The sequence below is a fragment of the Bubalus bubalis genome, chromosome 22, assembly GCF_019923935.1.
Source record: "Bubalus bubalis isolate 160015118507 breed Murrah chromosome 22, NDDB_SH_1, whole genome shotgun sequence".
NCBI classification, from domain to species: domain Eukaryota; kingdom Metazoa; phylum Chordata; class Mammalia; order Artiodactyla; family Bovidae; genus Bubalus; species Bubalus bubalis.
The window spans coordinates 13,354,486-13,369,285 of NC_059178.1; the positions used below are offsets into that span (position 1 = coordinate 13,354,486).

The following is a 14,800-nucleotide window of genomic DNA, read 5'->3' on the forward strand; positions in this document are numbered from 1 at the left end:
AAGCAAAAATTATTTATGACTGTAAAAGGGTACACCTCTGCTGCTAGGCTGCCAATATGGAGTTGGATCCTTCCGGTTAGGACCCAAGTTGAGTTTGGTTTTGTATCTTCATTGTACCACCAACTTCAACTTCCCGCAGCAGTTGTTACCTGTGTTTAAAGAATGGGTCTGCGTTTTGTGGGTTTTTTCCAGTATTCCTTTACCATACTCTGCTTTCAGCAGTCCATGTAGTAGAGTTAGAGAAGAGAAGAAGTATTTTCTATTGTCCTGGTCCAGCCTTAATCTTGGGGAGTCCTTAGTTGCACCTGGGTCTTAGAGGTAGGGCTTTCTCAGCATCTCTGCCTCTCCTCCCCTTGGCAATCAAATTGCCTAATATCTGTGGTGGGCCTTGAGTGGGAGTTGAGTGCCCCTTCCCCAGTGATAGTAGACATCCGCTTGGTATTGGTAGAGGCATGGGATCCTGGTCCCAGCCTCCAGTGTTAGGTTTTTGTTTCTATCCCTTCGGCCAGAATGAATCTTTGCCTATGTCCTCGGGATAAGAGGGTTATCGTTTCTCATTCAGGAGCAGTTGGGTTTTGTTCCTACTTCTCCCCTAGAAACAGTGAAAATTTGCGTGTGCTCTAGGCTAAAAGGGTTTGCTCCTCCAATAGCTTAAGGCTTTTGCTTAGCATGTGAAGAAGGTCTGGGAAGGTGCAAAGTCTTGGTGCCTGCCTGCAGCTGGTCACCTTCTGTAAGCTTGAGCCAAATGGAGCGGCTCCTAAGCGGCTGGTGGAGGCCGGTGGAAGAGAACTTTCGGGTGAATGCAGACTCCACTGGATCTGAGGCTCTCTCTCGCTTTGCAGACTGACACACTAGACCACACTTGAGCAGTTAAGACTTCATTAAAATTGTAGCTGATTTCTTCTTACCCGCTTCTGTGGGGACCACCTGTTCTGCCTGTGCTTGGCCAAAAGCGAGGGAGTGCTTGTCTTCCTTCCTTCCTTAGCGGGGCTTGTCCCTCTTGGGAATTCATTTCTCTTGATTGCCTTGCAGAATAATTTTATGATGGCCTTAAGAAGACTATTTCACTATTAAATTATCTGGCTATTCCTCCTTGTTATGGTAGGAGATGGCATTCTTTGCCGCTTTCCACATCCTGAGCAGAAGTCAATCTGGGTCTCTTAGTGCTTCCCTGCGTTGCCCAAAGTGCCCATTTGTTTTATATTTGAGACCCAGAAAGTGACTTGTCCAGTCGATAGCAAAACTGAGACAAGAACCCACGTTACAGCTTCTCTCTATTAACTTGTAGCTACCTCTTTTTTTCCTTTTTCCTTTTTTTTAAACATCAGAGCTACAGCTCTCTTATGTGTGATGCTTTACTGCCTTTCTTAGCACCACCCATCCTTCTCCCCAAGAAAGAATGAAAAAAGAACACCAGGCATCTGAAGTCTCTGATGTTTGTGTGAAATCCCTGATGTAGAGTTTAGCGATTATTTCCCTTCTATGCATTAACAATATCAAAGATAATTAACAAATGCTGCGAAAAAGTGAGTTATAGAAGAATCAGTAGATTCCCTGGTTTAGACACTGACTGTTTTCGAACTTAGCCCTGTGCATTTTTATTCTCAAAGTTTGTTTTGTTTTGTCTTTTCCCTTTCTAAGTGAACAGTGACACTTAGGTGCCACAGTAATCTAAAGTAAATTCTAAATTTTACTGAAGTTTGAGGTCACTGTAAAGATTTTTCTACTATGAGTTAACATTTTTGGTTAGTCTAATAAAATTTGCTTTCTGAATTCAGTATTTTCTGCATTCTTTATGGAAATTAAGACTTGAGACTAGGAAGGGATTTTTAAAATCTCACAAGCCCTTATTTTCGCAAATAAAAAACTGCAACACAGGTTAAGTGGCTCCTTAAACTCACATAGCTAGTTACTGGCAGAATTGGGATGGAGCTGGGACTCTCATATCTCAAAGTGGGGTGATAGGAAGCACTCAGTAAACTGTCAAAGTCATTTTAAAAAAAGCAGTACATCTTCCTAGAGAATTATTTTACTTAGATGTTACTTTTATAGAATCTGGAAGGCCATTGGTTTTATAATAAACAATGTATTTTGGAGAAGAGCAGACGTGAATACTAATCCTTAATATAAAACATTTCTGTTTCAAAAAAAATTATTTATTTGGCTGTGTCAGGTCTTAGTTGCGGCACCCCGAATCTTCACTGTATCTTGAGGGATCTTTTGTCGTGGCACTCAGGTTCTCCAGTTGTGGCGTACGGGCTCCAGAGCACGCCGACTCAATAGATGTAGCACTCTGCCTTGGTTGCTCTGCGGTATGTGGGATTTTAGTGACCCAACCAGGGATAGAACCCGTGTCCCCTGTGTTGCAAAGTGGATTCTTAACTACTGGAACACCTGGGAAGTGCCAAAACACTGCATTTTTAAGAACAAAATGGAAAATTCCAAGCTCAGGGGGCTTCTTTAGTGGTCCAGTGGTTAAGACACTGCACTCCCAGTGCAGGGGGCCCGGGTTCGATCCCTGGTCAGGGAACTAAGATCCTGCATGCTACATGGCATGGCCTAAATGAATTAATATTTCCTTGTTTTAAAAAAAGCTCCATGTGTGCTTCCTCTCTTCTGCCAACGGGAGGGCTGGGGGAGGGGTGAGAAGCACAGTTCCACACCCCAGTGCTGCCCAGTGTGAGTAGCCAGCTAAGGTAGACGCTTGTGGGGGGCTGCAGCCTAGCTGGATTTCAATCGGCACATTCCTTTTTTGGAGTTCTTTGGCTATTTTCTAGGTGTGCAAAAACATGTAAAGTTAACCCATCTCCCCGGGCAGTCACCATTATCTTGCTTTCGCGCCGCCAGTAAGCATGCTGTAAATAACAGGCTTCCCAGGATTCTAGTTTAGGCTCATGGGCCACATTCAGACCCTGCCCAAGGGATGAAGAAAACGACCACTTCATTTTACCCAAGACAGTGGTGCCAGACCTCAGCCTTCAGCCTTCTTCAGCCTCAGCCTTCTCCCCCGCTGCCCCCCACGTTATTAATGGTTCACATCATTTCCTCTGATCGCAGGATTATTCTTCAGCTGTAATTCTGTATGTAGTGGAAAGCTAGTTCTTGCTGTCAGAATCTCGATATTCTGGGACAGTTCCAGTTGTGGCTGGAAATAGCATGGTCACAAAGCTTTTCAGCAGTGTGCCAGTGAATTTTAACAACAGAGAGATAGCAAGATTCCATCACTGAATGACTAGCTTTGAAGGCCATTTGCACGTTAACTTAAAAAAAAAGAGTCTTTCCTGTAGCTTCCGCCCCACTCTCCCCCACTTTGGCCAAGTCCCATTAATTTTGTTGAAGGTTTTTATTTTCTGCTGAAAATGCAGGAAATTTAGACAACTCTCTTGGAATCCCCCCAAAACTAATACAAACAAGATACATATGCTTCTCTTAAGGAAACTAAAAATAAATGATTTGGAACTATTTAACTGTATAAATTCCCTCTTAAAAGAAAAAGGAAGTTTATATAATGAAGCAGCCCTGACTGCTGTTGACAGGGTAAGGTGCTCCCACAGCTGCCAGCTTGTCCATTTGACGTGAATTCACTACTTAGCACAGATCATGTACACCGTTCATTACCAGCATGTACAAAACCATCAGGAACATCTGAAAAGGGGCCGTTTTCTCAAGGCCCTTGTATTTACATTTGAGATTTTCTACAATAAAATAAGCCTGGCCTTTTTTTTTTGAGAAGAAAGTCTGTTTGACGTGGGATCCATTCCTGGCATGGAAGTTGTATGTACTAAAAAGAAAATACCATGAATGAAAAAGACACAATATTCTCCATGTATTTTGCTGCTCTACCAATGAACCATCTGATTTTATCTCTGACAAAGCTAATTTTGGTTAGTTTTTGGAAATGTGTCTTTTAAAAAAAAGAAAACATGTCTTTTTAAAAAACTTTATTTTATTCCATAAATGTTAACTATATAAATGTAATTTATACACTTCCCTAAAGGACTAGTTTTGTAAATTAATAAAAATGGGATTTAGCACATATCTAAAGCTAAGAGATGTGATTCTTTGCACTTACAACATTTGCATTAATTTATCCACTTTGGAAAGGCAGTTATCTTTTATGTTCTTTCTGTAATAGTATTTAAAATTTAAATGATTTATAGAGTTACATGTTAAAATACGTATTATCAGAAAATTTATAATCAACCACTCCCTAATTTAAGCTTATTTTTAATTTCTGAATTACATTCAATTTCTCATTTTTGTTTTGTAATTGTTTTGCAACATTAAAATATACAGTATGCTTTCTAGTGTGAGTGACAATATGGCAAAATATGATACTGTATAAAATGTCTTTGCTCTAGTTCCTTTGGTTATATTTTCAGTCAATTTTAGTAATGTCAGAAAAACTTTGTTCTTGACATTTAATTTATAAATCTGCAGCTGAAAATAATATTTGAAAGATAGCATTAGAATTAGAACTTGTCACAGAAACAGTAAAAAAAGGAAATAAAATACCTAGTAATTCCTTTAAGTATAAGAGAATTAGTATAACTTCTAAGGAGCCTCAGTCAGACTGATGAATGTAAATTGAAACCTAATGTGGAGTATACTTATTGAGGTAGTTTCCAGTTTATACTTTACCTGACTTGGGGATAAAATAAATGATCAGTAGTTTGGTTTGGGTTTAAATGAGCAGGTACCTGTTTGGCTATCCTGTTTGTTGTATCATCCTGTTTCTTGTATTATCCTGTTTGTTGTAGCAAATTATTTAATGAAACATCGAGAATAAATTATCAATATGTTTGAAAGCAGAAAGTGTAAGCTATCAATAGGTAATTCATTTTTTATATTTAAGTTTAATATATTAGGACTTAAGGGTCCTAATGTTATATGTAACATAAATGGGTACAGAATACTTAGGAACATGAAATTCTGCAGAAAGCTAATGTTTTGACTTGTATTACTATGATAGTCATACTATCTCACTGGGTTGCTCTTAGATGAGAGAAAATTCTGAACTCAAAGTTCCTTTCTCCTCTTCTAATTCAAGTAGAAGATGAAAATACAGTCGAGGGAACTATAATCACAATTATGTTGTCAGTTCCCAATATGAAGGCTAATCCCTTTTCTTTGCTCCAAACACATAAAAGTAATAGATGAACCGTAACTAGAAAAAAAAAAACCTTGAAACCATATAGCCTCACCCTAAAATGAGAGAGGGAACTTCTTGATCAACGAGAAATAGAAAAAGCACTCGAAGCAGATAGCAGGGTCTGAAGCTGTGAGGCTGCCAAGCTTCTTGTCTGGAAGGAGGCAGGAGTGGCTGGGAGCTCAGCTGCTGCAAGGCAGGCACAGCACTCAGGGGCCCTTGGGAGGCAGCACGGTAGTGCCGGGTTCCCTGCTAGAAACTAAGAGGTAGAATAGACCCCTTACTGAAAAGAGCCTGAGTAGAGGCACTAATGATGACCCTTAAGTTCTGTGTCTAGGAAGGTGGGAAGACCCAGAACCAGCCTCACTCTGGAACCCTGAGCCTATTGTGAGGGGATGTGGCTTGGTGACAGACCTTGCTTATCCTGCCTTTAATGTGGTTGCATGGCAGCAGCCCTGATAAACCAATGATGAGACCTCGTTTCAGACTGGGAGCTCTAGAAAGCTACTGCATGACCTGTAGGCTTGGGGGGATTAAGCCATACTAAGTGGGCCTACATAACCAAAATTCCAAAATATATGCTAAAATCTAACTTAATACTAAGAAAGACAGCCAACATAGTCATGATCATGTTTAAGGTAAGTTTATCCAAAGAGAAGCAAAAATTAATAGGATAATTTTGAAAGTACTCTTAAGTATTTTTAATATGCTCAAAGATAAATGAAGGATATAGTATTTGTTAAGAAGAATAAATAAATATAAAATAAAAACGACGAAATGAAACAAGAACATGACTCAGAACTATTTCATTAGAAAGCTTAGAATGAAAAATATAGTCATTAGATTTGAAAGCTCAGTAGACAAATTCTAAACTGGGCAGTATCAAAGACGGTTAGTAAATTGTAAGATAATGAGAAAAAATTATCCAAATTATCTTTATGGAAGAGACTAGGTTGTCAGATGGAAAGAACACTCTGAATACTAAGCAGGATAAATAAAGATAAATCAACACTGAAACACATGGTTGTGAAACTCAAGAGTGTTAAAGAATGAAAAATAAATCTTAAAGGCTATCAAAAAGCTTTTCCACAGGGCAGCAGTAGTTAGGTTTGTATAATAAACTGCTCAAAGCCAAAAATAGATGCCAGAATAAAGTGAACAAGTATCTTTTAAGTTTGTAAAGAAGTAACTAATTCTATACCCAGATAAAATATAAGAGTGAATGTAAAATAAAGACATATTTCAACCACGCTAGGACTGAAAGAGTTTATTATCCATAGACTTCACTGAAAGCAATATTAAAGGATGTACTTCAAATAGAAGAAAAGTTTACCTATAGAGAAGCGGAATGCAAGAACTAGTGGTGTGCACTGAAATCCATATATCAACTTAGTTAACCGCTGACTTTTTGTTCAGATGCTCAGTCCTGTCCGACTCTTTGTGACCCAATGGACTGCAGCATGCCAAGCTTCCCTGTCCTTCACCATCTCCTGGAGTTTGTTCAAACTCACGTTCATCAAGTCAGTGATGCCATCCAACCATCTCATCCTGTTATCCCCTTCTCCTTCTGCCTTCAATCTTCTCCAGCATCAGGGTCTTTTCCAGTGAGTTGGCTCTTCACATCAAATGGCCAAAGTATTGGAGTTTCAGCTTCAGCATCAGTCCTTCCAGTGAATATTCAGGATCAATTTCCTTTAGGATTGACTGGTTTGATCTCCTTGCTTTCCAAGAGACTCTTAAGAATCTTGTCCAGCACCACAGTTCTAAAGAATCAGTTCTTTGGTGCTCAGACTTTTTTATTGTCCAGCTCTCACATCTGTACAGGCCTACCAGAAAAACCATAGCTTTGACTATATGGACCTTTGTAGGCAAAGTAATGTCTCTGTTTCTTAATATGTTGTCTAGGTTTGTCATAGCTTTTCTTCCAAAGAGCAAGCGTATTTTAATTTCACAGCTGCAGTCACTGTCCACAGTGAATTTGGATCCCAAGAAAATAAAGTCTATCACTGTTCCCATTTTTTCCCCAACTATTTGCCATGAAGTGATGAGACTGGACGCCATGATCTTCGTTTTCCGAATGCTGAGTTTTAAGCCAGGTTTTTCACTCTCCTCTTTCACTTTCATCAAGAGGCTCTTTAGTTCCTCTTCACTTTCTGCCATAAGGGTGGTATCATCTACATATCTCAGGTTATCGATATTTCTCCCTGCAATCTTGATTCCAGCTTCTGCTTCATCCAGCCCAGCATTTCACGTGATGTACTCTGCATATAAGTTAAAAAGCAGGGTGACAATATACAGCCTTGACGTACTCCTTTCCCAATTTTGAACCAGTTCGTTGTTTCATGTCTGGTTCTAACTGTTGCTTCATAAGCTGCATGCAGATTTCTAAGGAGACAAGTAAGGTGGCCTGGTATTCCCATCTCTGAAGAATTTTCCAGTTTGTTGTGATCTCTGCAGTCAAAGGCTTCAGTGTAGTCATTGAAGCAGAAGTAGATGTTTTTCTGGAATGATCTTGCTTTTTCTATGATCCAGTGGATGTTGGCAATTTGATCCCTGGTTCCTCTGCCTTTTCTAAATCCAGCTTGTACATCTGGAAGTTCTCAGTTTACATGCTGTTGAAGCTAACTTGAAGGATTTTTAGCATTACATTGCTAGCATGTGAAATGAGTGCAGTCGTGTGGTAGTTTGAACATTATTTGGCATTTTCCCTTCTTTGAGATTGGAATGAAAACTGGCCTGAGTACTGATTTTTTTAAAACCAATTTATGGTTTTTTTAAAAAACATGAAATTAAAAACCTAAGCAACTGTAACAAAACAAGGAAGAATGGGGTCAGCACCTTTCTGTTCAAGAAGTTAAAGTGTATTAACCTCCTTTGATCTTGTTCAGGAGGTAAATAGCAATATTTTATCTATTTTTTTTAATTTATTTATTGGTTACAGTGGTCTTCGTTATTGCGTACAGGTTTTCTCTAGTTGCAGTGAGCAGAGGCTATTCTCTACCTGCAGCGTGTGGGTTTCTCATTGCAGTGGCTCCTCTCGTTACGGAGCAGGACTTTAGAGCACGTGGGCTTCGGAAGTTGCAGCTTGCGGGCTCCAGGGTGCGGGCTCAGGAGTTGTGGCACACAGGCTTAGCTGCCTCTCTGCAGCATGTGGGGTCTCCCACATGCTAGAACCCATGTCTCCTGTATTTGCAGGTGTTTCTTATCCACTGGGCCACTTTATCCCTTGGACATTGATTTTGCTTTCCTTTTTTTCTGTCCCGTAAATGTTAATTTGTTGCTGGATGTTCTTAAAACAATACTGCTGCTGCTGCTGCTACTGCTAAGTCGCTTCAGTCGTGTCCGACTCTGTGCGACCCCATAGATGGCAGCCCACCAGGCTCCCCCGTCCCTGGGATTCTCCAGGCAAGAACACTGGAGTGGGTTGCCATTTCCTTCTCCAATGCATGAAAAGGAAAAGTGAAAGTGAAGTTGCTCAGTCGTGTCTGACTCTAGCGACCCCATGGACTGCAGCCTACCAGGCTCCTCCGTCCATGGGGTTTTCTAGGCAAAAGTACTGGAGTGGGGTGCCATAAAACAATACAGGTGGAGGTAAATTGTATGGAAATAAGTATACCTTTTTGTGTGCTATATCGGGGTGGTAAACTTTTCCACCAGAGTCCAGATAGTAAATATTTTTTATTTTGTAAGCCATGCAGTCTTAGATGTGAAGTGTATTTTACCTCATAATAAGTCATTCCTACTTTATTTTGATTAATAGTTCATGTTATATCTTTTTCCATTTTTTTTTACCTTCAATCTAACTTTATTTAAAGTGAGTTACATTTGAAGTTTCTTGTAGATAGCATATAGTTGCATCATGTATTTTTTTATCCACTCTGTTGTTGTTCAGATTTTAATTATTGTAATCTCTTTGTATGGATTTGCTGTAGACACTTTACATATATAACTTACATAACTTGCTGCATCTAGTAGTGTTGACATTTTCCCAATTCAAATGAGAGGTAGAAAATATCCTCTCTTTAAATTCCTTTGCTCTCCCTGGTTTATAATATAATTGTCTTAGGTGTTCCTTTGCATCCATTGAGAACCACATCAGTGTTACAATTTTTGCCCCAACTGTAAAACATAATTTAGAAAACTCAGAAGAAGGAAAGTGTCATATTCACCTATGTTTTTGCCTTCCATTGTTCTTTCTTTCAAGAGATGTGTTGATTACTTACTTTGAATTTTGCTCTTATGAACTATTTCACATTCAGATTCCCAAAGACTATTAACTCTCAGGAAACAGAAACAAAACATTAGGCTGTTTATCTGTAAATATGAACGTTGAATGGCACTGTAGAAAAGTGAGGTCATATTCCGAATTAGAAATTCTTCTTTGAATTGATAAGACCCTACTATCACTTTATATTGAGCAAGTTTAGTGATTTAAGGTGGTACACTGATAAGAGTACAAATTAGGATCTATTAATCAAAGCTCCAAATTTTCTTCTAGATTAGAAAGTCTAAAATTTATTAATGTGAAATGTATGATTAGCACCATATTTAGTTCAAAAGTTATAACTCAAATCCTTTAGTAACTGATAAACTTAACTCTAAAAATTCTTGACAAAAATAATCTTGAAGAGTTCTTGTGCATGATCTTTCCAATGCTGTTATAATTGTAAAGCAGTTGCCTTCATTCTAATTAATTCTATGTCAAGGAGGAAAATACTGACTCTTATGGGGATTTTCTTTCTTTATCAGGCACAAGACCTAAATGTCATTGAAGAAGTGATTCGAATGATGTTAGAGATCATCAACTCCTGCCTGACAAATTCTCTTCATCACAATCCAAACTTGGTATATGCACTTCTTTACAAACGAGATCTCTTTGAACAATTTCGAACTCATCCTTCATTTCAGGATATCATGCAAAATATTGATCTGGTAAGTGTAAATGGAGATATTTACTGTTCTTTTTTAAACAGAGAAAGTTTAACAAAACTTGAAAAAAAAAACTCTACAATAGTCTCTTGAACTTTCACTGTATTTGCCATCTATTCCAACAATTGTCACCTTCCACATGTGTGTATGTATTGTATACAGACACACACATATATATACACATGCACATATATGTCTTTAGGAGAATTGAGATCATATTTTATATCTTAATAGTTCTGGATTCTGCTATTTTTACTTAACACATTTTCCTGTGATATTAATTCTTTGAAAATCTCACATTTTAATAACTATATAACCTATATTTCATGGATCACAGCCTTGTCATGGCATGTCAAAGGGGCTTGAAGCTATGAGCCACTCTGTGCCAGGCCACCCAAGAGGGACAGGTCATAGTGCAGAGTTCTGACAAAATGTGGTCCACTGGAGGAGGAAATGGCAACCCACTCCAGTATTCTTGCCGGAGAAACCCATGGACATACGAAAGAGGAAGAAGATTTGACACCAGAAGCTGAGCCCTGCAGGTCAGAAGGTATCCCGTTTGCTACTGGGGTAGAGTGGAGGGCAATTACCAACAGCTTCAGAAAGAAGGAAGCAGCTGGGCCAAAGTGGAAATGACCCTCAGTTGTAGATGTGTCTGATGGGAAAGTAAAGTCCAGTGCTATAAAGAATATATTTCTTAGGAACCTGAAATGTTAGGTCCATGAATCAAGGTAAACTGGACATGATCAAGCAGGAGATGGCAAGAATGGACATTGACATCTTATGAATCAGTGAACTAAAATGGATGGGAATGCGAATTTAATTCAAATGACTGTTATATCTACTACTGTGGGCAAGAATTCCTTAGGAGAAATGGAATAGCCCTCATAGTCAACAAAAAAGTGAAACACAGTACTTGAGTGCAACCTCAAAAACAATAGAATGATCTCAGTTCATTTCCAAGGCAAACCATTCAACATTACAGTAATCCAAGTCTATGCCCCAACCACTGATGCTGAAGAAGCTGAAACTAACTGGTTCTGTGAAGACCTACAATAATTTTAGAACTAACACCAAAAAAAATGTCCTTTTCATCATAGGGGATCGCCGTGCAAAAGTAGGAAGTCAAGAGATGCCTGATATACAGGCAAGTTTGGCCTTGGGGTACAAGTTTGGCCTTGGGGTAACATTGTACGGGAACCAGTGACCAAAACCGTCCCAAAGGAAAAGAAATGCAAGAAGGCAAAGTGGTTGTCTGAGGAAGTTTTACAAATAGTTTAGGAAAAAAGATAAGCAAAAGGCAAAGGAGAAAGGAAAAGATAATACCAACTGAATGCAGAGTTCCAGAGAATAAAAAGAAGAGATAAGAAAGCCTTGTTAGGTGAACAGTGCAAAGAAATAGAGGAAAACAATAAAATGGGAAATACTAGAAATCTCTTCAAGAAAATTGGAGATATCAAGGGATATTTCATGCAAAGGTGGACATGACAAAGGACAGAAATGGTAAGGACCTAACAGAAACAGAAGAGATTAAGAAGAAGTGGCAGGAATACACATTGCTGCTGCTGCTAAGTCACTTCAGTCATGTCTGACTCTCTGCAACCCCACAGACAGCAGCCTATCAGGTTCCACCGTCCCCAAGACTCTCCAGGCAAGAACACACATTAGAACCATACAAAAAACGTCTTACTGACCTGATTAACCACACTGGTGTGGTCACTCACCTGGAGCTGGACATCCTGGAATATGAAGTCAAGTGGGCCTTAAGTGGCAAAATTCCAGCTGAGCTATTTCAAATCCTAAAAGATGATGCCATTAAAGTCAATATGTCAGCAAGTTAGGAAAACTCAGCAGTGGCCACAAGATTGGAAAAGATCAGTTTTCATTCCAATCCCAAAGAAGGGCAATACCAAAGAATGTTCAAACTCCCGTGCACTTGTGCTCATTTCACATGCAAACAAGGTAATGCTCAAAATCCTTCAGTTAGCTTCAGCAGTATGTGGACCAGGAACTTCCAGATGTACAAAATTGATTTAGAGAAGACAGAGGAACTAGAGATCAAATTGCCAACATTCATTGGATTATGGAGAAAGCAAGGGAGTTCCAGAAAAACATCTACTACTGCTTCATTGACTACCCTGAAGCCTCTGTGTGGATCACAGCAAACTGTGGAAAATTCTTAAAGAGTTGGAAATACCAGACCACCTTACCTGTCTCCTGAGAAACTTGTATGTGGATCAAGAAGCAAAAGTTAGAACCAGACATGGACCAATTGAATGGTTCAGAATTGGGAAAAGAGTATGACAAGACCGTATATTGTCATCCTGCTTATTTAACTTCTATGCCGAGTACATCATGCAAAATGTACACAAGCTGGAATCAAGGTTTCCAGGAGAAATATCAACAACTTCAGATATGCAGTTGATACCACTCTAATGGCAGAAAGCAAAGAGGAACCAAAGAGCATCTTGATGAGGGTGAAAGAGGAGAGTGAAAAACCTGGCTTAAAACTCAGAAACTAAGATCATGGTACCTGGTCCCATCACTTCATGGCAAATAGATAGGGGGAAAGTGGAGACAGTGACAGATTTAATTTTCTTGGGCTCCAAAATCACTCCAGACAATGTCCGCAGTCATGAAGTTAAAAGATGCTTGCTCTTTGGAAGGAAAGCTATGACAAACCTAGACAGTGTATCAGTTTGCTGACAGAGATCCTTGTAGTCAAAGCTGTGGTTTTTCTGGTAGTCATGTACAGATGTGGGAGTTGGAGCATAAATAAGCCTGAGCACAGAATTGATGCTTTCAAATTGTGATGCTGGAGAAAACTCGACAGTCCTTTGGACCACGAGGAGATCAAACCAGTCTATCCTAAAGGAGATGAACCCTGGATACTTGTTGGAAGAACTGTTACTGAAGCTGAAGTTACAATACTTTGGCCACCTGATGCGAAGAGATGACTCTTTGGAAAAGACACTGATGCCGGAAAGATTGAGGGCAGGAGGAGAAAGGGGCAGTTGAGAGAGAAATAGTTGGATAATATCACCACTCAGTGGACATAAATATGAGCTAACTCTGGGAGACGGTGGAGGACAGAGGAGCATGCCACAGTTCATGAGGTCACAAAAAGTCAGACACAATTTAGCGACTGAACAACATTAACCTGTATTATGGAGGTCCTAAAATATGTTAACCCTTACCCCATTATTGCTTATTTGATTGTTTCTAATATTTTGTAATTAATTCATAATTAACAGTTTCTAAATAAATTATAGCTCACCTTTTTTAGTTCTGTTGTTGGTGTAGTCTTAAACTGGAATTGTACTAGTTCTTACTGTCAGAGTTGTCTATATCTTCGAGATTGACCCCATGTCAAATTGCTGTCTAGATGTATTGTACAACTCATGTGTCTGTGATCATCTCTTACTTCTGCAAGTGACCTATGAGAGGATCTACCTCACTACTTTTACAGCTTTGAGTATTATATTTATTTCAGGATTTGCTATTTTGTATTAAAAATGGTATTTCATTATTGTTTTTAATTTTTATTTCTTTCATAATTAGTGTGATTGAACATTTTTCACAGTTCTGTGAACCTTCACGTCCTGTTCTTTTTAAAAAGATTTTTCTGCTAAGCCTTCTATTGCTATATTAATGTTTCCCAGTTCGATTTGATTCCACAGATATTTGTTGTATAGCTCATCAGGTTCACAGTTGCTGTGCACAAGAGGAAGCTGAAGAGCTACCATCCCTGTCCTTGTTTTACTTATATTTGCTGTTGTTCAGTCGCCCAGTCGTGTCCGACTCTTTGCCACCCCATGAACGGCAGCATGCGAGGCCTCCCTGTCCCTCACCATCTCCCGAAGTTTGCCCAAGTTCATGTTTATTGCATTGGTGATGTCATCCAGCCATCTCATTCTCAGACGCCGTCTTCTCCTTCTGCCCTCAATCTTTCCCAGCACTGGGGACTTTCCCAGGGAGTCAGCTATTTGCATGTCATTTACTTAAATTTAGGAAGATTTTAAACAGTTATTGCACGAGTATAAATATGTACAGTTATTTCCATCATGACTGAGCACAGGTGCATACCTTCCTCCAGGGTGTGCACCTCATAGTGAAATTGCTGCATAACATGTACCATTTCCTTTGTTATGTATGTGCTCTGCTAAGTTGCTTCAGTCATGTCCAACTTTATGCGAACCTATGGACTGTAGCCCACCCAGGCTCCTCTGTCCTTGGAATTCTGCAGGCAAGAATACTGGAGTGGATTGCCATTCCCCTCTGCAGGGGATCTTCCCAACTCAGAGATCAAACCGCATCTGTTACGTCTAACCTGCATTAGCAGGCGATTTCTTTACCACTAGTGCTACCTGGGATGCCACCGTTTTACTCTTTGACCGGTGGTATGTAGAATTCCTGTTGCTGCACATCCTCGTGGACCTTAGTTTTGTCATTTTTGTAATAGCACCTCACTGTGGTTTTCATTTGGGTTTCCTCGTGTAATGCCTAGGCAAGTCTTTTGCCAGTTTTTCAGCTGAGTTATTTATCTTTATGTAGATTCTTTGTTCTAGTTATGTTCTAGTTATGTTGTTAGACCTGTCTTCATTATGTTTTGCAAATATCCAGTCACTAACACAAATACAAACTTTCTGACATAACTTTAAAACTCCTCTCAGAATAGTCAGACATCAGTTCTCAGTCCTATTCTTTTCTTGGAGAACTGCT

General features: G+C 39.3%; 1 protein-coding gene across 5 annotated transcripts in view; it reads left to right on the forward strand.

Annotated features, from left to right (window-relative positions):
- The window catches only part of DYM (dymeclin), a 399,581-nt gene that overhangs the window by 308,172 nt on the left and 76,609 nt on the right, over nt 1-14,800 (forward strand). For all 5 annotated transcript variants that reach the window (XM_044934602.1, XM_006075242.3, XM_006075243.3 and 2 more), the window contains one exon: nt 9,899-10,081. In XM_044934602.1, the coding sequence (XP_044790537.1) occupies nt 9,899-10,081 (183 nt within the window). The remainder of the gene's footprint in view (nt 1-9,898; nt 10,082-14,800) is intronic.